General features: G+C 44.0%; 2 protein-coding genes across 3 annotated transcripts; one reads left to right on the top strand and one right to left on the bottom strand.

Moving 5' to 3' along the window:
* The first annotated feature begins 1048 nt into the window (after positions 1-1048).
* LOC132389031 (zinc finger protein 721-like) lies at positions 1049-11384 on the top strand. Of its 2 annotated transcripts, none has more exons than XM_059961444.1 (3): positions 1049-1276; positions 2667-2818; positions 8647-11384. In XM_059961444.1, the coding sequence occupies exon 3, from the start codon at positions 9046-9048 to the stop codon at positions 11005-11007; it is 1962 nt and encodes a 653-aa protein (XP_059817427.1). In that variant the 5' UTR covers positions 1049-1276; positions 2667-2818; positions 8647-9045; the 3' UTR covers positions 11008-11384. The 2 variants fall into 2 exon arrangements, with proteins under 2 accessions (XP_059817427.1, XP_059817429.1); XM_059961446.1 differs by lacking the exon at positions 1049-1276 and adding an exon at positions 1292-1648.
* A 5678-nt stretch (positions 11385-17062) lies between these two features.
* On the bottom strand, positions 17063-18429 carry LOC132389032 (gastrula zinc finger protein XlCGF8.2DB-like; the record flags this gene model as incomplete). Its single annotated transcript, XM_059961447.1, has 1 exon — positions 17063-18429. A coding segment is annotated over one exon (711 nt), but the record flags the coding sequence as incomplete, so codon positions are not given.
* Positions 18430-23623: the final 5194 nt, after the last annotated feature.

Raw genomic sequence — 23623 nt, 5'->3', positions numbered from 1 at the left:
CCTCGCGCTAATTTCAAACCGGTGTTTTCCCACAAGACGCGGCGAAACCGGATGTGACGTCATCGCATACCGATATATTTTACATGCAATGAATACACTTTAAACACTTCTAATTCTAACTAGAAAATACTATTGAATGAATTACTAAGCGAAAATATTATAAACTAAATAACTGTCGTAAAGACAGCACAAATCCATAGGAGTGGATTGTGGAATATCTTGTGTTAACCCTTGCCTGGGTGTGTTGTGTGGTAACCCCTGGAAGACGGTATTCCTGTGACAGGTCACTTTCGCTGATAACTCGTCTGTGGACGGATTCAGCGGATAAGAACTTCGACGACGGTTATTTTGTAGTAACGGCCTTTTCTCTACGTTTCACCCTGGATTACAAATCTCTCTCTCTCATCATTTATTCCGTGTATTACTGAACTTTCCTACTTTACCATCTCAAGACTCTAAGCTTTGTTCCCTCAGGCTCGATAGTCAGGGTGTTATATTTACACATATATACACTTAACACTGTTAACTTTCCTTTATTTCGTTAAGTTACTGTATTATAAGTCGATACTACTAAAGACAATGGCTTTAACATCAAAACCAGACTCCAGTGTGAACTCTATTGCTGCTGGTTCGTTTCTAAAACGTTACAGTTCGTAACACAGTTTTATTGAACTAGATAGGCCACATCTGGAGTGTTTCATACAGTTCTGGTCGCCCCCATTCTCGGAAGGATGTCGGGGCTTTGGACAGGGCGCAGAAGAGGTTTACCAGGACACTGCCTGGATTACAGGGCATGAGCTATAACGAGAGGCTGGACAAACTTGTGTTGTTTTCTCCAGAGCGGAGCAGGCTGGGGTGAGACTGGATGGACGTTTATAAGATTACGAGTGGATTAGATAGAGTGGACAGACGATATATTTTTCATGGGGGTTGAAATGTCTAATACATTTAAGGTGAGAGGAGATGTGAGCGGCAAGTTTGCTTCTTTCCACAGTCGCTGGAGTCTCTGCCTGCGGGGGGGGGGGGGGGGTCCCCTTCAATACCGACACGTGATCCCGTTTGCCCCGCCCATTTAACCGCAGATTGGCAGCGTCTGTTTCCGAGGCCCCGCCTCCCGATGATGTAACAATCTCTTCGCGCATGTTCACAGTCTCCGGGTGGACGGTGTTATCCTCTCCGCTCAGAGCTGAAGTTGGTCGGCTGTGTTATCGGGAAAGACTTTCGTCTCTTCCGTCGGGATCACTGTCTGCGGGCCGAAGATATCACTTTCCCATCGGTGAGTATTGAGACCGGTCCCGAGCGGGGAGATCCGATGTTGGCCGTGAGCCCCGAACTGAGGGCCAGGAACTTATTTGTTTCCCAACTATCTGGGCTCGTCAGAAATGTGTCGACTTCACTTAATCTGCATTGAACGATCCAAACCAGGAGCCCAGGCTGTCTGTTTCCGCAGAATTGAAATGGAAGTCCCACCGACGTCACGTGAGGTTGTGTGCCGCAGATTCGCCCCGCCCTCCGCTTTGTGACGCCAGATCACGTGGTGTGATTTTGGCCACTGAGTCCCATTAACTTCCCGAACTCGTCTCGCTTCCTGAAGCTTCTCGCGTTTGTCCTGGAGCTTTATGGCTGTCGTGTCTTCTCCCGGACTGGGGTGGGTGAGAAAGGAGAACGTCCCAGGTTGTGGGGATCTTTGATTTCACTGCCTGCTTTTCCGAGGGACTGGGAAGTCTCGGGGGAGAATGGTTCGAGCCTCAGCACGCAGTAGAGCTGAGCCACACATTACTCCTGCAAGTTTGTAGTCCAGCGACGGCGGTCGGTCCAGTATAGACAAGACAGGATCTGTAATACAAACTTCCTGAAATGGTCCTGTTTTAGTCTGGAAATGGAGTGATAGTATAACAGTAAAGGAAGCACAACTTTTCCTTGTAAATTATCCTGGAACCATTTTGTCTGTTATTCCTGGAAATGTGTCCGGTGCAGTTGTTGCCAAGGAGGTTCACGTGAATAATCTCAGGAATGATCGGCTTTATGTGTGAGGAGCATTTGATGGTTCTGGACCTGTGCTCGATGGAGTTCAGAGGGACGGTGGGGGTGGTGGAGGGATGTATGGTTAAGTAAACCTACCAAATGCTGAAAAGTCTGGATACAGTGGACATGGAGAGGATGTTTCCATTAGACGGAGAGTCTGTGATCTGACAGCACAGTCTCAGAATAAACTTGCTTCCCTTTAAAACTGAGATGAGAAAACTTTTTTGGCCAAAAGATGTCTGATATTTGGAATTTGTGAATTTGTTTGAGGCTGCCATTTGTGTATATTTGTGACAGATTAATATACTGATGATTGCTGAGTAGCTTCAGGGTTACAGGAGGAAGGCAGGAATATGGTGTTGGAATAAAAATCAGCCGTGGTTGAGTGGTGGAGCAGACCAGATGGATTGAATCACCTGATTCTGTTCCTGGGTCTTATGTCTTACCGTGACTGAATGATGGCTCCTTCTTATCCTGTATCGCTTGTGACACGTGAGGGACAATAAAAGATTGTTCACTGAGATCAGTATATTTGCCTTCAATGTTTAAATTTCAGTGAGTTTTGTTCCTAGTAACATTAAACAGATATGTTTGGTTCTCCTTTGTAATGTTAACATGCTTCATTATCTTACATGTTAAAGTTAGACCTGCAGTGAGAGATTTATTGGAAGAAAAACCACGACTGAACACGAGGGAACAGCAACAAGTGAACCAGCCCGAGGATTGAGAGCACTGATTGGAGAGAAACCAATCTGACTCGGAGATTCCGGTGATTCAGTCAGGAGAAAGTTTGGTGAGTCTCATTCACTCAAACACTGGTCCTTTAGACATTACGTACCTGCACAAAGGAAGGTAGGAAATAGTTGGGAGTGGTACTGAATGTGCCCAAAAGAACCAGTTATGCCAGTTTCAGTCAGACCCAGTTGTGAAGAAGCCCCCACCCCCCGATATTCCCTTTAAACTTTTTGCCCTTCACCCTTAACCCGTGTCCTCTGTTTTTTTCTCTCTCCCCTAGCCTCAGTGGAAAAAGCCTGCTTGCATTCACTCTATCTATACCCATCATAATTTTATATACCTCTATCAAGTCTCCCCTCATTCTTCTACACTCCTAAGAATGAAGTTCTAACCTATTCAACCTTTCTTTGTAACTCAGTTTCTCAAGTCCTGGCAACATCCTTGTAAACCACTACACTCTTTCAACCTTATTAATATCCTTCCTGTAATTCGGTGACCAAAACTGCACACAATACTCCAAATTTGGCCTCATTAATACCTTATACAACCTCACCATAACATTCCAACTCTTATAATCAATGCTTTGATTTATAAAGGCCAATGAACCAAAAGCTCTCTTTACTACCCTATCTACCTGTGATGCCACTTTTAGGGAATTTTGTATCAGTATTCCTAGATCCCTCTGTTCTAGTGCACTCCTCAGTGCCCTGCCATTTATCTTGTATGTTCTACCGTGGTTTTTCCTTCCAAAGTGCAATACCTCACACTTGTCTGTATTAAACTACATCTGCCATTTTTCAGCCCATTTTTGGTCCAGATCCCTCTGCAAGCTTTGAAAACCTTCCTCACTGTCCACGACACCTCCAATCTTCGTATCATCAACAAACTGACTGATCCAATTTACCAAATTATCATCCAGATCATTGATATAGATTACAAATAACCATGGACCCAGCACTGATCCCTGTGGTACACCAGTAGTCACAGGCCTCCACTCAGAGTAGCAATCCTCCACTACCACTCTCTGACTTCTCCCGTTCTCAATTCCCAATCAAATTTACTACCTCACCATGTATACCTAGTGACTGAATCTTCTTAACTAACCTCCCATGCGGGACCTTGTCAAAGGCCTTACTGAAGTCCACTACATCCACTGACTTCCCTTCATCCACTTTCCTTGTAACCTCCTCGAAAATCTCCAATATAATTGTTAAACCTGACCTACCATGCACAAAGCCATGTTGACTCTCCCTAATAAGTCCCTGTCTGTCTAAACAATTGTCAATCCTATCTCTTAGTACTCCTTCCAATAATTTACCCATGACTGACATCAAACTTACCAGCCTATAATTTCCTGGATTACTTTTTGAGCCTTCTTTAAACAACGGAACAACATGAGCTATCCTTCAATCCTCTGGCACCTCACCCGTAGATAACAATATTTAAATATATCTGCCAGGGCCCCTGAAATTTCTACACTAGTCTCCTTCATGGTCCGAGGGAATACCCTGTCAGGTCCTGGAGATTTATCTATTTGCCTCAAGGTAGCAAGCACCTCTTCCTCTTCTATCTGTATAGGTTCCATGACCTCAATACTTGTTTGCCTTATTTCCATTGACTCCATGCCAGTTTCCTTAGTAAATTCAGACACAAAAAAAACATTTAACATCTCCCCAATTTCTTTTGGTTCCATGCATAGTCGACCACTCTGATCTTCAAGAGGACCAATTTTATCCCTTCACTATCCTTTTGCTATTAATATACCTGTGGAAGCTCTTACTATCCTTCACCTTGACTGCCAACGCCACCTCATGTCTTCTTTCAGCCATCCTGATTTCTTCCTTAAGTATTTTTTTGCACTTTTTATACTCCTCAAGTACCTTATTTGCTCCGTTTCTTACACATGTCATACATCTCTCTCCTCTTTATCAGAGTTCCAATATCCATCGAGAACCAAGGTTCCTTATTCTTATTCACTTTGCCTTTAATCCTGAGACTTTGGTCCCAGGGGGTCCTCATGGGGCGTCTAGAAATGATTTCAGCTGGTGACAACCCTGTTTTCCCCTGTGGGGTAACCCTCATGTGGAATCGGGCTAATGGTCGGACCTTCAACCAAGTGAGTCCAGTCTCCGTTGTTAGTTTGGCCAATTTAATCTTCAGAGTGCCATTGGCTCTTTCCACTCTGCCAGCGGCCCGTGGGTGGTGTACACAGTGGAATTGTTGCTTGATAGCTAGTTTGTTACATATTCATTTGTATACTTTCACCACAAATTGTGGGCCATTGTCAGAGCTCAGCATCTCTGGCAGGCTGTACCTGGGAATTATTCCCCATAATAAGACATTCACAACAGTCACAGCAGTATTGATGGTAGTTGGAATAGCTTCAAGCTATCTACTAAGTACATCTATAATATCTAAGCAGTATCTATAGCAATGTACTCTAGGCAATTCAATAAAATCAACTAGTAGACACGAAAAAGATCCACCTGGCAAGTGAGTCGTACCCGGTGTGCAGTGTACAGGTTACCAACCATTCCCTCCTTTCCCAGGTGTGTACAATCATGTTTCTGATCGACCAATATTGGTAAAAACTGTGTAGGAACACAAACCTGTCCCGCTGGGTGATCCAAAAACCTAGGCCGGGGACTTTCTGGCACCTCATATGGGACCACAGTTTGCACTCCTCGTCAGAGGCAACCCCCTGAAAACTATGTACCTCCCTCATGTCCGGCAAACCCGCTCTGCTTTAGTCACGGAAGGTTGGTTTGACGGGAACCCGAGCAGACTACAACTACTGAGGATTTTGCCACAGTTTTCGCAGTCTAATCTGCTAAAGCATTGTCTTTAGTGACCAGGTTAGACATGCGGGTGTGGTCTGCACATTTAATAATAGCCAAAACTCGAGGAAGCTGCAGAACGGTGAGTAAGTTGTTTACAAAGGTGGCATTACTAATGGGGGCGGCCAGAATCCCCATGTTCCCAGAGAGCCTCGTAGTCACGTACAATCCCAAATGCATAACGGGAGTCTGTGTGAACGTTCCCACTTTAGTCTGTTGCTGGGATACAGGCACGAGTCAGAGCAAACAGCTCAGCCTTCTGGGCAGCGACAGCTGCTTCAAAAAAGGCCTGCTCAATTACTTCACTGTCCGTCATTATCGCATAGTCAGAATATCGTTTTCCTGCTGCATCCACAAAAGAACTTCCATCCTCAAGAAACGCTGTCTCAGGCTAGAGGGGGTAATGCAGAATGGATGGGAGAGTCTGTCCTTCTTTCACTCTGATCCAGACGGGGGCAGTCGGTGCAGACAACCATGGCCTGAAATTGCCCAGAGCTGTGGTACAACGTCTTGCGTTCGGTCAATATTAAAAGAGTGTCTTCACCTCAGATTCCTTTCAGTATTGAAGTCGGACCGCAGCCAAGTCTTGCCAGTCTCCCTTGGTGATGGAGGCTTGTTTCCTCAGGGTGTGGGCAAGGAACCATCGGCTCCTTGGCTTGAACCCAGGGCAAACCCTGACTGACGCTGGTATGGGGAAACACCAGTCCTGTCTGTCGCCAAAGGAAATCCGAAACTTCAGCCAGTAATACACTGCCCTCTATTCCTTTAACCTCTCCAATTACCGTGACTGGGAACTTCTGTCCCTCAAGGGGTGCATAATATTGGCTTTCCTCAGTGACGCACCCCGTAGGGTCATAGCACAGAGTCACATGAGGGTCAGCCGCTGGCGGAAGGTGTTCAAACTCAGTGGAGTCCAGATTAAGTGCCCACCACTGGGGGGGTTTAGAAACTGGGGAAGCTGTCGGTTGTTCACTAGCCCCAGGGTGACACCCTTGCCTGTGTCTCCACTCCTCCTGTCCTCCACAATCAGCTCCTTTGTTTTTGTGACAGTGAGGGAGAGTTTGTTTTCTTGACACCAGTCAGATGTTGTACAGTCCTCAGATAGAGTCAGCAATCAAATGGTTGAGCATGGTGCGATGAATGTGCTGAGCTGTGTATAGCACAATGCAAGAAGCATTGTAGGAAAGGCGGATGAGCTCAGGACAGGGAATTATGATATTGTAGCCATTATTGGGACGTGGTTGCACCCAATAGTCTGAGGGAGTTAGAGGAACAAATTTGGAGAGAGTTCGCAGACCATGCCAAGGAACAAAAGTTATTCAGTAAGTAATTTTAATTTTCCATATTTTGACTGGGACTCCCATACTGTAAAAGGACTAGATGGGGTAGAGTTTCTCAAATGTGCCCTTAATCGGTACGTAGAATTCCTGACGAAGAAGTGTGCTATAAGCTGTTAGGCAATGATCAGGGCTGGTGACAGAAATTAGTGATCATAATGCCATGAGATTCAAAATAAAGATGGAAAAAGAGGGGTCTGGACCATGGGTTGAGATTCTAAATTGGAGAAAGGTCAATTTTGATGGTATCAGAAAGGATCTGACAAGTGTGGATTGGGACAGGCTGTTTTCTGACAAAGGAGTACTTTGTAAGTGGGAGGCCTTGAGAAGTGAAATTTTCAGGGTATAGAATTTGTACATGCCTTACAAAATGAAAGTTGAAACGTAACTGGTTCAGGGAAACTTGGCTTTCAGGAGATATTGAGGCCCTGGATATTTTGTTCCTCTATATGCCTCAGACTGTTAGGTGCGACCAAGACTCATTAATGACTGACTCATTAATCATCATTCCACGCCCTGAGCTCATCTGACTTTTTTTAATTGTCTTCTGTTGGTTTCTAGCTTCCCAATAGCTTTTGCTCTTTTCTTTACCCTCTCCTTGGCTTTTATGTTGGCTTTGGCTTCTCATTCCAGCCACAGTTGTGTCCTCCTGCCTTTCCAAAGCTTCCACTTCTTTGGGATGTATCGATCACTCATCTCCCGAATTGCTCCAAGAAACTCCAGCCATTGCTGCTCCATTGTCACTCCTACCTTTTCCCTTCCAAACAAGTTTGGCCAGCTTCTTTGTTATAGAAACGTGGAGCAGTTCAGTACAGAAACAGGCTATTGACTCATCTGGTCAATGCCGAAAAAAAACCATTTAAACTGTCTAATGCATCTACCTGCACCGAGACCATCACCCTCCATACCCCTCCCAACCATGCTCCCATCCAAACTTCCTTTCAATGATGAAACCAAGCTCATATTTGCCACTTGTGTTGGCATCTCATTCCATGCTCACACTACCATTTCAGTAAAGAGCTTTTCCAAATTTTCCTGTTAAATTTTCACCTTCCTCACTTATCCATGCCCTCTAGTTGTCATCCCACCCAACCTCAGAGGAAAAAGCTGCTTGCATTTACCCTATCTGTACCCTCATAATTTGGTATACTTCTGACAAATCCTCAAAGTAATGCATAATTTCATTCTTTATGTTTCAAGCATTTTTTTAGGTGTTTAAGATGATGAGGGGCATTGACCTTGTGGATAGCCGGAGGTTTTTTCCCAGGGCTGAAATGGCTCACATAAGGGGGCACAGTTTAAGGTTATTTGAAATAGATACTGTGGGGATGTCAGGGGTAAGTTTTCTACACAGAGAGTGGAATGCACTGTCAGCTATTTGTGTGAGAATGTTTCAGTTACTTTGTGGCCAGGAACCCATGCAGCTCAGTGGGAACATGGAATAATACCAATGGAGAGAGTCAAACTGAGCCAGGTCACAGACTGGAGATGGCAGAAATGCCCCATTCTTATAGAGACAGGAAGACCATCAAAGAGTTTGATGGTCATTCCAGATACCAGCACTGAGCCCAGTTAGAAGGTGATTTCCTTCTCCAACTTGTGTTGAACTTCACTGTAATAGTGTGATGACAGATCACATCTTGACATCTCAAGTAATCTCATCTGAAAGGTTGTCCTACACCCATTGATGGATTTTGTAAATCTGTTTACAGGTTACAAACGACGAGGAATTTGCGGGAATCTTGAACACAACACACCAGTTTTGTTGTCGCTGTCCAGATACTTACGAAGTGGAACAAGGGATTCACTCGATCATCTTTCCTGCTCAGACTGTGGGAGGGATTCAGTTGATCATCTGTGTGACTGGCATATCCGTCATCCTACACAGGAGGGACCCGATCATCTGCTCAGACGGTGGGAATGGATTCAGTCTGTTATTTCAACTGAAGTTACATCAGCAAGTTCCCACTGGGCAAGACCATTCACCTGTTCTGTGTGTGAGAAGGGATTCAGTCGGTCTTCCCACCTGTGGGCACACCAGTCAGTTCACTGGGCAGGGGCTGATCATTTGCTGAATTTGTGGGGAAGGATTCACTCGGTCATCTGACCTAATGGCTCACCAGCGAGTTCACACTGAGGATTGGCCGTTCACCTGTTCAGACTGTGGGAAGGGATTCACTCGGTCATCTAAACTAAAGGTACATCAGCGAGTTCACACTGGGGAGAGGCCTTTCACCTGCTCAGACTGCGGGAAAGGATTCACTCAGTCATGGACCCTAGCTGCACACCAGCGAGTTCACACTGGTGAGAGGCCGTTCAACTGCTCAGACTGTGGGAAGGGATTCACTTACCCATCCCAACTGAGGGAGCATCACCAAGTTCACACTGGGGAGAGGCCGTTCACCTGCTCAGTGTGTGGGAAGGGATTTACTTGGTCATCTCAACTGAAGGAACATCAGAGAGTTCACAGTGGAGAGCGGCCATTCACCTGCTCAGTCTGTGGGAAGGGATTCACTTGCTCATCTAAACTGATGGTACATCAGCGAATTCACACTGGGGAGAGGCCGTACACCTGCTCAGACTGTGGGAAGGGATTCACTCGGTCATCCCACCTACTGGTACACAAGTCAATTCACACTGGGGAGAGGCCGTTCACCTGCTCAGTGTGTGGGAAGGGATTCACTCAGTCATCTAAACTGAAGGAACATCAAAGAGTTCACACTGGAGAGAGGCCATTCATCTGCTCAGAATGTGGGAAGGGATTCACTCGGTCATCCCAGCTACTGGTACACAAGTCAGTTCACACCGGGAAGCAGCCATTCACATGCTTGGAATGTGGGAAGGGATTCACTTGCTCATCTCAACTGAAGGTACATCAGAGAGTTCACACAGGAGAAAGGCCATTCACCTGCTCAGAATGTGGGAAAGGATTCACTTCATCATCTCAACTGAAGGTACATCAGCGATTTCACATCGGGGAGAAGCCATTCACCTGCTCAGACTGTGGGAAGGGATTCACTTCGTCATCTGATCTTAAGGTACATCAGCGCGTTCACACTGGGGAGAGGCCGTTCACCTGCTCAGACTGTGGGAAGGGATTCACTTTATCATCTCAACTGAAGCTACATCAGCGAGTTCACACTGGGGAGAGACCGTTCACCTGCTCAGACTGTGGGAAGGGGTTCATTCAGTCATCCGACCTACTGGTACACAAGTTAGTTCACACTGGTGAGAGGCCGTACTCCTGCTCAGACTGTGGGAAGGGATTCACTCGGTCATCCGACCTGCTGGTACACAAGTCAGTTCACACTGGGAAGAGCCCGTTCACCTGTTCAGACTGTGGGAAGGGATTCACTCGGTCATCTAAACTGAAGGTACATAAGCGAGTTCACACTGGAGAGAGGCCGTACATCTGCTCAGTGTGTGGGAAAGGATTCACTCTGTCATCCAACCTAATGGCTCACCAGAGAGTTCACACTGGTGAGAGGCCGTTCACCTGCTCGGACTGTGGGAAGGGATTCACTTGCTCATCTAATCTGAAGGTACATCAGCGAGTTCACACTGGGGAGCGGCCATTCTCCTGCTCAGACTGTGGGAAGGGATTCTCTTGGTCATCTCAACTGAAGGAACATCAGAGTGTTCACAATGGAGAGAGGGCATTCACTTGCTCAGACTGTGGGAAGGGATTCACTTGCTCATCTAAATTGCAGGTACATCAGCGAGTTCACACTGGAGAGAGGCCATTCATCTGCTCAGACTGTGGGAAGGGGTTTACTCGGTCATCCCACCTACTGGTACACAGGTCAGTTCACACCGGGGAGAGGCCATTCACCTGCTCCGTGTGCGGGAAGGGATTCACTTGGTCATCTCAACTGAAGGAACATCAGAGAGTTCACACCGGGGAGAGGCCGTTCACCTGCTCAGAATGTGGGAAGGGATTCAGTCGGTCATACGACCTTCTGGCACACCAACGAGTTCACACTGGGGAGCGGCCGTTCACCTGCTCAGGCTGTGGGAAGGGATTTACTTGGTCATCTCAACTACAGAGACACCAGCGAATTCACACTGGGTAGAGGCTGATCACCTGCTCAGACGTTGGGAAGAGATTCTCTCAGCCAAATCAACTAAATGTTCATCATTGCGTTCACATTGGGGAGAGGCTGTTCTCCTGCTGTGAAGGTGGGAAGCGATTCACTGAGTCATCTAACCTTATGTAAATATTGCTTCCGCTAGCAACTTAATATAGGGGGTCATAGCACCCCAGCCTAGAAAAGAAATCTCATTTGGGTGGATGCTGCATGATGTGCCCCCTGTTATAAGTCAGTACTGTACCCCAAAATAACAAATGGTGCACAATATGTGATTAAACAATTGAGATTTATAATTCTTACTTTGACTGAGGCAATGATGTACAGTATATCAATAAAGTTTCCTGCAACAATTGACTTCATTATGAAGTATTATCTTGCACCTTCTATCTCACTGAGTTCTCCAATAATCAGTTTTTGTTCGCTAGAACGACAAGAGGTTTAATTGAATGCAGCACCTGGTGGGGTAACAGTTATAAGTTATGATCATAGGGTTTGTCAGGAAAGATTCTAGCATTTTGTTCCAAACCGTAACACTTCAGAAACGAACCAGCAGCAATAGACTGCACCTGGAGTCTGGTTTTGATGTTAAAACCACTATCTTTATTAGTATCTTCTTATAATCTAGTAACTTAAGCAAGATAAACCAAAGTTAAAGTGTTATGTATAGCTATAACTCCCAAACTATTGAGCTTGGTGTTGGGGGGGGGGGGTGGATGGAGGTGGAGAACTGGGCTTAGAGTTTTGAGATGGTTAAGTATGAATGTTTAGTTCATTCCTGGAATAAGGGATGTGAGAGAGAGATTTGTAATCCAGGGTAAATGCAGAGAGAAGGCAATGATGTTGAATTCCACAGGTTCCACGGTGGTTAAAATGAGTTAACAGTCACCATAGATTTTATCCATCGTCGTTCCAAATCCACATACAAATTATTACCAAAAGTGAATTGTCACGGGGATATCGTCTTCAAGTGAATCGCCACAGCACATACCCAGGCAAGGGTTAACACATAAGTGGTCTCCACAGGACTCCCCAAAACAAAATCCACTCCTGTGGATTATTCGAGGTGACAGGCGCACATTCGAAGTGCACTGGATCGATAATCAAACCACCCTTGTGGGCTCAGGAGAGTTCCAAACAGTGACCCTTGGCCACTAGCTTCCTTGTCTAAATCTTTTTGTTCTCTTTCTTTGCGTCCTTCTGACTGTGAGTGTCTGTGTCCTCGCTAAAAATGAAACAAACTGGAAGTCATGTAAACAAGCTGCAAGTCAGACTGTCCCGCCTCCTTGAGCTCTCTCTCTGTAAAAATCAAAAGTGAGCTGAGAAAGTCAGCGGCTGACGTCATTGTTAGTCCCCACCTCACTCAGGCACTCTCTTAAAGTGACAGTCCACAGCAAATGAAACCGAGGGATTCATAACACTTCCCCTCTCACCAAAATTTTTTTTTTTTGATCTCAAAGAGCAAAATTTTTACCTCGAACTACAGTATATAAAACAATACACATACGGTTATCATGTAACACATTGCAGCAGCGTTTACAGATACCAGATTCTGCTTCACTATTAAAACTGTAAGCTTAGCATCTGGAAAGACAATCGGCAATAATATTATCCATGAATTTTATATGCGTTATCACAATATCATATTCTTGCAAAATCAGATGCTAGTATAACATTCTTCTGTTTTTGTCCTTTACCTTATTCAAAAACACCAAGAAATTATGATCTGTATAAACTACAAGAGGTTTCCTCTCAGGACAAACATCAACATCGAAATGCCGCAAAGCCAAGATGAGTGACAACAACTCTTTCTCTAAGAACCATAGAAGATTACAGCACAGAAACAGGCCTTTTGGCCCTTCTTGGCTGTGCCGAAACATTTTTCTGCCTAGTCCCACTGACCTGCACCTGCGACTTATCCCTCCAAGACCCTCTCATCCATATATCTGTCCAAGTTTTTCTTAAATGTGACTAAGTCATCAATATAGGCATCTGTGTGTTCTAACCCTCGAATTACAGATTCAAACGTTCTCTGGAATGATCCTGGATCACTTTTCATTCCAAACAGCAAAACGTTGTATTCATACAACCCAGAAGGTGTCACAAAAGCAGAAATTTCTCTACCTCTGTCCATCAATGGAACACACAAATACTCTTTCAACAGATCATTCTTTGTAAGAAATTCAGCTTTTCCAACTTTATCGATGCAATCATCCACCCTAGGTGCAGGATAGGCATCGGGTTTGTTGCTGCATTTACCTTCCTATAATCAGTGCAAAATCTAACACTACCATCAGGTCTGGGCACAATAACGAGGGGGTGACTCCAATCTGATGCTGAAGGACTAATAATACCATTTTCCAGCATATTTTCAAATTCTTGCTCAGCCAATTTACACATTTCTACTTTCATACGATATTGGTGTTGTTTGATAGGTTTAGCTTGACCAATATCTACATCATGTACTAGGATCGTAGTTTCCTTGGGAACATCAGGAAATAAATCTTTAAACTTCAGAATTAATTCCTTCAGCTATTGTTGTTGCTTTGGCTGCAGATGAGCCAACTTGTTATCAATGTTTTCTAGAACAACCGAGTTCATTAGCCTAACTGGGACCACGTTTGGCTTGTGAAAAGTCTCAGACGAGTAAATTGTTTCATTCTCAGGGTTACTAGCTTCATATATTTTGACAACAACACTCACAGATGGTGCCTGTTTGTCAAAATAAGGCTTTATCATATTTATGTGTACAACCTGTGTTAGTTTACGTCAGTAGGGTGTTTTAATAACATAATTCACAACATTAATTTGAGAGTCTATTTCATACGGTCCATTGAGTTTCACCTGGAGTGGATTCGTCAACATTTGAGATAAAATAACATAAGATAAGATATTCCCCACCTGGTATTTTCTTTCGCAAGCCCGCTTGTCAAACAAGCACTTCATTTTGTTTTGAGAATCTTTAAGTTTGGTCTCACTAGACTACACGCTTGGTGTAGTTTTTTTTTGAACTTCGAAACATAGTCTAACAAGTTAACATGTACATCCTCATCAATCCACTCTTCCTTTAACAAGGTCAAAGGTCCCCTCAGTCTACAACCAAATACAAGTTCAAGTGAACTAAAGCCCAGTGATCCTGTGCTGACGGTCTTCCTGAGAACAAAAGCAAATATATTCCTTCATCCCAGTCTTTCCATTTTCAACACAGTATGTCTTAATCATTGTTTTGAGTGTAGAATGAAAACTTTCTACAGCCCTTGTGATTCCAGATGGTACGCAGATGATGTTATTTGTTCAGTTCCCATTCATAAACTACCTACTGAAATAATCCAGGTGTAAAATTACTTTCTTGATCAGACTGGATTTCTTTAGGCAATCCAGAAAAAGTGAAAAAACAACTTGGTAAGAACTTTCGCTACAGTTTTAGCTTCAATATTTCTGAGAGGTATTGCCTCTGGGAATCTGGATGAAATACACATAATAGTTAGCAGATTCTGATGGCCAGCTTTAGGCTTTGGCAATGGGCCAACACAATCCACTATAACTTTAGAGAAGGGTTCACAGAATGCAGGTATAGACCCCAGTGGGTCCACTGTGGTGACCTGGTAGGGTTTACCCACAACTGGACAAGTGTGACAGGTTTGCAAAAGGTCACATCTTTCCTCAAATTAGGCCAGTAAAATTATTTCATAAACCTGTTTACAGTTATTTTCACTCCAAAATGGCCACCTAAGGGCATACTTTGGTCCAAAGTTAAAAATTCAGTACTATAAACTTTAGGAACTACAACGGTGAACAATTGTCCATTCCTCACTCGCTGGTATAGCAGGAGGCCCTCACTTCCTCATTAACACTCCATCCTTGAGATAATACCCTACTGGCACTTTCTTAATCTCATCATCTGAGAGAACTGTTTCTTTTAAAGCTTCATTCTCAAGGTCTCGGTTCTCTTCTGCTATAATCTCCTTCCTAGACAGGGATAAATCTTTCTCATCAGACTTACTACCTGAATCCTGTTGTAACAATGAAGGCAGAAAAGTCCCTGACAAGTCATCATAAACTGAATGACGATTTTGGCTATCATGGGTATCAGAATCATGCAGCACAGAACCGTCTGCGTCGGCAGACTTTTAAGCCATACTTCGAGTTACTGCGCAGGAAGGATAAATGTTAAAATCCATCTGTAGGTCGTCAGTGGTTGGCTTAGTTGTCAACAGCACTGCAGGAACAATTCTACCATCTGCCAGGGCATTCCCTAACAGCAAAGTAACATCTCCCACCAGTAAACTGCAGCACAATCCAATTTTAACAGGTCCCAAAACCGACCCTGACTGTAAAGTTACCTTGTACAATGGTACAGAAACCACACCGCCCCCAATGCCTTTAATAAGATTTACCTCACCATTTTCTGTCTCATCACCAAACTTTAGAATGCTGTCAAATATAAGTGACTGAGAAGCCCCTGTATCTTAAACAATTTTCAGTGGTACCGGGGTTGACCCTTCCTTTAATAATACAATTCCATCTGACATAAAATAATCAAATCTCTTCTTAACTGGCTCAGACCTCTCAAATCCTTAACTAAGACTCAATAGAATGTTCAGAACTCTGTGGGTTCACTGGTGCTTCAACATACTGAACACAGGCATTCGGGACTGCCTCCTTTTCCTTTTTCTTCCCCAGGAGGCAACAATTCGCCATCATATGACCAGCTTTCTTACAATAGTAACAAGTAAGACAGGAATATTTCTCCTTCAACTGCATCCCTTCATCATTACTCTTGTTACTAGTCCCAGCTTTAATTTCGGGTTTACCCTGGAGATCCCTGCTACTCTTTTGGAAACTCTTATTCAAGTTAAACTTAACCTTATGAGTTAAAGCAAACTGATCTGCTAATCTAGCAGACTCCTGCAAAGTGGCAGCATCCCATTCATCTAAATATCTCTTTATGTCATCAGGCACGCACCCTCTAAATTCTTCAATTAAAACCAACTCTTTCAAGCTGTCAAAATCACCATTCATATTTTTATATGTGCACCAGCGTTGACCGCATATAAAAATATGAACGATGATAACACAAATACTTCCCATAAGCACATTCCGTACAAGTCTGATTCATAGACTTCCTTAAATTTCTAAACATTTGCCTGTATGATTCTGAGACCAACTTGTAAGCTTTGAGCACAGCCTGTTTCACGATGTCATAATCAGCTGTTTCTTCAACTGTCAAAGCACAATAGGCTTGCTGAGCCTTCCCCTTAATTACACTATGTAAGAGAATAGGCCAACCCTCTTTTGGCCACTTTAAACTTTGAACAACCTTCTCAAAATGCTGAAAGTATTTATCAACCTCTGCTTTGTCAAATGCAGATACCAATTTAACTTCCCCACTGGCCTTAAACTTATCACTAGAGCCTAACGCAAGACCCCTTTGCTGCAATCTCTCTATATTTTCCAGCTGGAACAGCCTCTGCCTTTCTGCTTCCTCCCTGTTTTTCTGCCTCTCTAGCCTCAAACTGCCTCTGCCTTTCCGCAGCCTCCGCATTTAATTTTTCTCACTTGTACTGGAGCACAAGCTCACGAGGTTTACTTCCAGGAAACGCCTCCAACTCCTCCACTTTAAACAAACCCTCAGATACATAATCTTCAGCTATTATCCTCTGCTTCTGTGCCCTCCTCATTGTTGATTTCACCTTAGCAAGTTTTAACCTTTTAGCAGTACTCAACAACTCAATCCTTTTGGCGTCCTCCCATGCCTCAGAGGCTGGCGCTTCCAGACATCTATCAACATCCATTGCTACTGATTTTCCACACACAAATAAATCAAAAGGAATTTCCCCGATGAAATCGATAATTAATGACTACACCCCCAAATCTGTTCATATCCCGGACGCAGGCCCAAATTTTGTTATGAATCGTAATGCTTTAGAAACGAACCGGCAGCAATAGGCTACACCTGGAGTCTATTTTGATGTTAAAACTATCTTTATTAGAATCTACTCGTAAAATAGTAATTTAAACAAGACAAACAAAAGCTAACAGTGTTATGTGTATATATGTGTGTAAATAAAACTCCCAATCTATTGAGCTCGGGGGAAACAAGCATTGGAGTCTTGCGATGGTAAAGTATGAAAGTTCAGTTCATCCACGGAATAGGTGATGAGAGAGATATTTGAAATCCAGGATAAATGTCAAGGGAAGGCAATTATGTCGAATTCCACAGGTTCCATGCTGGTAAAACAAGACAACATTTGCTGTAGGTTTTATCCGTCGTCGTTCCAAAACCACATACGAATTATCACCGAAAGTGTCTTGTCACAAGGGGTATCGTCTTCAAGTGAATAACCACACCACACCCAAGCAAGGGTTAACACATCAGTGGTCTTCACATGATACCCCAAATCAGATCTACTCCTACGGATCAAAAGAGGTAACATTCGATGTACGATGAATCGATAATTAACCCATCCTTGTGGGCATAGGAAAGTTGCAATCAGTGACCCTTGGTCAGTAGCCCTAGTTTTGATCCTTCCATTTTTTCTCCTTCGTCTCTGTCTGACTCTGAGTGTCTGTGTCCTCGGTTAAAACTAAACAAGCTGCACGCGATGTAAACAAGCTGCAAGTCAGACTGATTCTCCTTCTTAATCTCTCTCTCTCTCTTAAAATGACAGTCTACAGCAAACAAAACCGAAGGAATCATAACAATGGCCTCTCCCTACTGTGAACTGACTGGTGTGCCAAGAGGTGGGATGACTGAGTGAATCCCTTCCCACATTCTGAGCAGGTGAACGGCTTCTCCCCAGTGTGAACTCGCTGTTGTCTCTGTAGGTGTGATGACTGAGTGAACCGCTTAACACGTTCTGAGCAGGTGAACGGCTTCTCCCCAGTGTGAACTCGCAAGTGACTCTGTGAGTGGGATGACTGAGTGAATCTCTTCCCACAGACTGAGCAAGTGAATGGCTTCTCCCCAGTGTGAACTCGCAAGTGACTCTGTGAGTGGGATGACTGAGTGAATCTCTTCCCACAGACTGAGCAAGTGAATGGCTTCTCCCCAGTGTGAACTCGCAAGTGACTCTGTGAGTGGGATGACTGAGTGAATCTCTTCCCACAGACTGAGCAAGTGAATGGCTTCTCCCCAGTGTGAACTCGCAAGTGACTCTGTAAGTGGGATGACTGAGTGAATCCCTTCCCACAGACTGAGCAAGTGAATGGCTTCTCCCCGTTGTGAACACGCTGATGTATCCGTAGGGTGAAAGATTGAGTGAATCGCTTCCCACATTCTGAACAAGTGAATGGCTTCTCCCCAGTGTGAACTCGCTGATGTCTCTGTAGACTGGATGAATCAGTGTATCTCTTCCGACAGACTGAGCAGGTGAACGGCTTCTCCCCAGTGTGAACTCGATGGTGTCTCTGTAGGTCGGATCACCGAGTGAATCTCTTCCCTCATTCTGAGCAGGAAGGATGACCGAATAAATCCCTCCCCACAGTCTGAGCAGGAAGGATGGTCGATTGAATCCCTCGCTCCACTTCTTAAATATCTGGACAGAGACAGCAAAACTGGCGGGCTGTGTTTGAGATTCCTGGAGACAAATTCCTTCTCGTTTTTAACCTGTAAAATGATTTACAACGTCCATCAATGGCTGTAGGACAACATTTCAGATGAGATTACTTGAGTCGCCAATTTTTGATCTGGCTGTTCCTCACTGTTACAATGAGGTTGAACCCGAGTTGGACAGAGAAATCATCTCCTGACTGGGCAGAGTGCTGGTGTCTGGAATGACCATTAATTCCCTGATGATCTTCCTGTCTTAAATAAGACTGGGGCATTTCTGCCGTCTCCAATCTGTGCCTTGGCTCAGTTTGACTCTCTCCATTGGTATGATTCCCTGTTCCTGCTGAGCTGCATGGGTGACTGGCCCCACAGTAACTGAAACAGTCTCACACAAATAGTCTTTCTTGACGTGCATCTGGGATTTTCTTTTACGTATTATTAACTTAACGTTCCACAATTTTAACGCCATATAAAAAAATCCTTCTGAGGTGAATGGTTGGACTGCACAGCTGTTAAAAGGACACAGTGAATATTAGTGTTACTTCAGGTACTTGTGGAAAATTACAATACAGAGACAGGCCATTTGGGCCATCTGGTTTGTGCTGAACTAATTAAACTGCCCTTTCCCACACCCCTACCATCCAGGTACCTACACGAACCGCTTAAATGTTGAAAACATGCTCGCATGCACCACTTGTGCTGGCTGCTCATCCCACACCCGGATGACTGTCGGTGTGAAGAAGTTTCCCCTCATGTTTCCCTTAACATTTCACCTTTCACCCTTAACCCATGGCCTCTGGTTTTAGTCCCACCCATCTCAGTGGTAAAAGCCAGCTAAGGGGAGTAGGGGCCGACCGTGGATGACAAGAAATGTCAAGGACAGTATAAAAATGAAAGAGAAGATGTATAACATAGCAAAGATAGGAGAGGTGAGAGGATTGGGATACTTTTAAAGTGCAACAGAAGATAACTAAAATGGCAAGAAGGGGAGAAAATACTAAATTCTAAATTCTCCTTCTAAATTCCTTTGTATACATGCCTGGCTTTCCCGGCTCCTGTTTGATTCTTACTGAGAGAGAGAGAGAGAGAGAGAGAGAGAGGGGCGGAACTATTTGACTGTGCAGCGTGTTTACACTTGCTCGCAGCTTGTGTTTACATAGCTCACAGTTTGTTTTATTTAAGCAAGGACAGTCACAGTCAGCCAGAGAGAAAGAAAGAAGATGGAAGCTTTGAAACAAATGGCCTAGTGGCCAAGGGTCATTGATTGCACTCTCCTGTGCCCACAAGGTGGGTTGATTATTGATCCAGCGTATACCGAATGCGTGATTGTCATTTGGTTTGATCCAATGGAGTGGATCTGTTGGTTTGGGAGTATCCTGTGAGGACCACTTGTGCTAACCCTTGCCTTGGTGTGGTAATTCACTTGAAGAGGTACCCCTGTGACAAATCACTGTTGGTGTTAATTCGTATAATCCATCTGGGGATTTTGTTGGAGTATCCCGTGGCTACCACTTTTGTTAACCCTTAGCTGGATTCGAGTGTGTTATGTGGTAAACACTTGTGAGAAGGGATATTCTGTGGTAATCACTGTCGGTAATACTTTGTGTGTTGGATCTGGATTGGGAGTACCTTGCGGAATCTACCTGTGTGTTAACCCTTGCTTGGGTGGTAGTTCCTTCTGAAGACAGTACTCCTGTGATAAGCTTCTTTTGGAGATAATTCGTATGTGGATTTAGAACAACGACGGAAAGACCTACAGCGACTGTTATCCTGTTTTGCCACTGTGGAATTTGTGGAATTCAACGTAATTGCCTTCTCTTGACATTCACCTTGGATTAAAAATATCTCTCCCTCGTCATTGATTCCGTGGATGAACTGAACTTTCATACTTTACCATCTCAAGACTTTAAGCTTGGTATTCCCTGAGCTCAGTGGTTTGGGAATTATATTTACACATATGTGTACTCATAACACTTCTAGCTTTTGATTATTTTGCTTATTTTTTTATATTATAAGTAGATACGAATAAAGACAGTGGTTTTAACATCAAAACCACACTCCAGGTGTGGTCTATTGTTGCTGGTTCATTTAAACCGTTACGAAAATGTAACAGATGTCTTCGTGTTTATGTCTTTCTGGGGGGCCCCATGTTAACACCTTTCTGTCTCTCTGTCACACCTATGCCAAACAGGTAGAACCAGGTGCCTGCTGGGTTTGTGTCGAAATTCCACAGCATGGTAAAACTATGATTCCAATGTCAGTAATCCTGCTCAACCAGAGTGAGGAACTCTCAGCCTGGGCTTCCTTAAATAACAGCTGGGGAAGAGAGTGAGAAACTGTGGTCCAGTCAGAGATGACTGTGGCTGTCGGTGTTTTGAGGTATGGTATCTCAGGCCCCCACCAAACTGAGCTTCCTGTACTGGGAAAAATGCATCCTGGCCAGAACCGCAGTTGCCCAGAAGCCGAGAGGAATAACTGAGACTGAGCGATTTTGGATGATCGCTTTTCTCTCCTATGGAGTAGCCAGGAATTCATGAGAGAGAATCAATTTGGCTACAAGCACTTGAGGAGCTGGCCACAATATTGCAGGGGCCCTGACAGAATCATAGGCCCAAGTAACAGAAATATCCACTGAAATGATTGCAATCCGGCAAACAGTTGTACAGAATCGTACGGCTGTAGAGTCTATCCCAGCTGAGAAAGAGGGAACCTGTGCTATTATTGACACAGAATGCTGCACCTGTATCCCTGATGAGTCTACTAACGTTACATCCCTCCCCATGCACAATGCCGAGGAGATTGACAGCATCAAGAAAGTAGGGCAGGATTTTCACGGTTTCACCGAAGGGCCGAAATGGTGAACTTCGAAGGCCTGTTTGGTAATATGTGGGGCATGATATTGCATTATGGCCTAATAGTTGTACATATCATTGTTATAATTACTGTTGTACACTGTTTTTGCCCACTGAGAAGTCAATGCTGCACTTGGTTGCTTTCTCTGTAAAACATTACTGCTTTGTTGATCATGTAATGATCTAAAGGAGGGAATGATAAAGTATGTAAAAGGTTAACACTTCGTTAAACTATAACAGCCTGTTTTTCTGAAAGAAACTGCTGATGATCAACAGATAAACTAAGCCATGCTGCGCCATATTTCTTCTTGAGGGTGGCTGGCTAGGGTTTCAGGATGATTATCTCCTTGTGTGTTTATGCACAGAGATAGGATAGTGTCAGTCTGTTCTGTGTGTGTAAGCCATTATGACTATTTTGTAATTTGTCTTCAGGGGCTGTCATGTAGTAAATATCTTTGGCTCCAGCCTGTCTTGTGTGGGGAGTATCTCAACGGATATATCTGTGGTGTAAGGGGAATTATTGAATTGTTAGTCAGTTAGTGGATTGGGCGGGAACAGTCATCGACTGTACTTGGAATAAAGTATCCCCGGGTACTTGGAATAAAGAGTTTGTACCGTACGGTCTCTGAGAGACTTTATCCTGATTCGACTTCCGCAGAATAGGAGTGGTTTTAAAGGGCTGTACTGCTGGAATCTCATTACCAGACCTGGAGTGATTGCAACTGGGTCTGACAGAGGCATAGCTGGTTCTTCTCCGCACATTCAGTCCCACTCCAACTAAATCCTACCTTCCCTTGTACAAGTGTGTAATGTCTAAAGGACCAGTGTTTGAGTAAATGAGACTCACCAAACTTTCTCCTACCTGAATCAATGAGAACTCCGAGTCAGTTGATTCAGAGTTGTTCTCTCCAGTTTATGCTTTCAGTCCTCGGGCTGGTTCACTTGTTGCTGTTCCCTCGTCTTCAGGCGTGGTTGGCTTCCAGTTAGGTTTTTTTCTTCCAATTAACCTCTCACCACAGGTCTAACTTTAACCAGAGAGACAATAAAGCACATTAACAATAAAAACGAGAACCAAACATTTCTGCTTAATGTTACTAAGAACGAAACTCACTGAAAATTAAAAGTTGAAGTCGATATAATGATCGCAGTAAACAATCTTTTATTGTCCCTCACACATCAGAAAACGATATGGGATAAGGAGGAGCCATCATTCAGTCAGGAACAGAATTAGGTGATTTGATCCATCTGGTCTGCCCCACCATTTAACCATGGCTGATTTACATTCCAACACCATATTCCTGCCTTCCTCCTGTAATCCTGAGCTACTCGCCAATCATGAATATATTAATTTCTGTCATAAATATACCCAAATGGCATCCTCAACCAACCTCTGCGGCAAAACAAATCCACAGATCAGACAAAGTTTGGCCAAAAAATCTTTCTCATACCAGTTTTATAGGGAAACATCTTTATCCTGAGACTGTTCTGTCAGATGATAGACTCACTGTCTAATGGAAACATCCTCTCCATGTCCACTGTATCCAGGCTTTTCAGCATTCGGTAGGTTTACTTAAGCATACATCCCTCCACCACCCCACCATCCCTCTGAATTCCATTGAGCACAGGTCCAGAAACACCAAATGCTCCTCAAACATAAAGCTGATCATTCCGGAGATTATTCTTGTGAACTTCATTAGCAACAACTGTACTGAACACATTTCCAGGAATAACAGACAAATTGATAACTGGATAATGACCAGGGAATAGTTGTGCTTTATTTACTGTTCTACTATCACAGACGACTAATTTTCATTTCCAGGTTAAATCAGTTACATTTCAGGAAATATAGGCCAGGAAATGTAATTGTAACCCCCTGGGTCGACTTAGGCTCGCTCTGCTCGTTCTCGTCTAGGGGTAGCAGCCTTCGGCCCCACCAAACTGGGTAATCAGCTTGTGTGAATGCTGTTTGATGTCCCCGCTTCACGAAAGAACAAACAGGACACCATATGCGATTAAATGATTACAATTTATAAAGATTACTATAACTGATTAATAACCATGCAGTATATATGAAGGAAAAGAAAATAACGAAAAGGCGCCAAAATTAACAAAGTCCAAACCACTTTGTGCACAACCTTTGGAGCTCAATTACTGAAGTCGTCTTGCCACCATTCGCTCCCCTCCGAACTCCTCGACT

The sequence above is a fragment of the Hypanus sabinus genome, unplaced genomic scaffold (genome assembly GCF_030144855.1).
Source record: "Hypanus sabinus isolate sHypSab1 unplaced genomic scaffold, sHypSab1.hap1 scaffold_464, whole genome shotgun sequence".
Classification (NCBI taxonomy): domain Eukaryota; kingdom Metazoa; phylum Chordata; class Chondrichthyes; order Myliobatiformes; family Dasyatidae; genus Hypanus; species Hypanus sabinus.
This window is presented reverse-complemented; position numbering and strand designations above follow the sequence as displayed.

What these genes read in the sequence shown, in the direction of transcription:
- LOC132389031 (XM_059961444.1), top strand. Translation starts at nt 9,046, where the DNA reads ATGGCTCACCAGCGAGTTCACACTGAGGATTGGCCGTTCACCTGTTCA.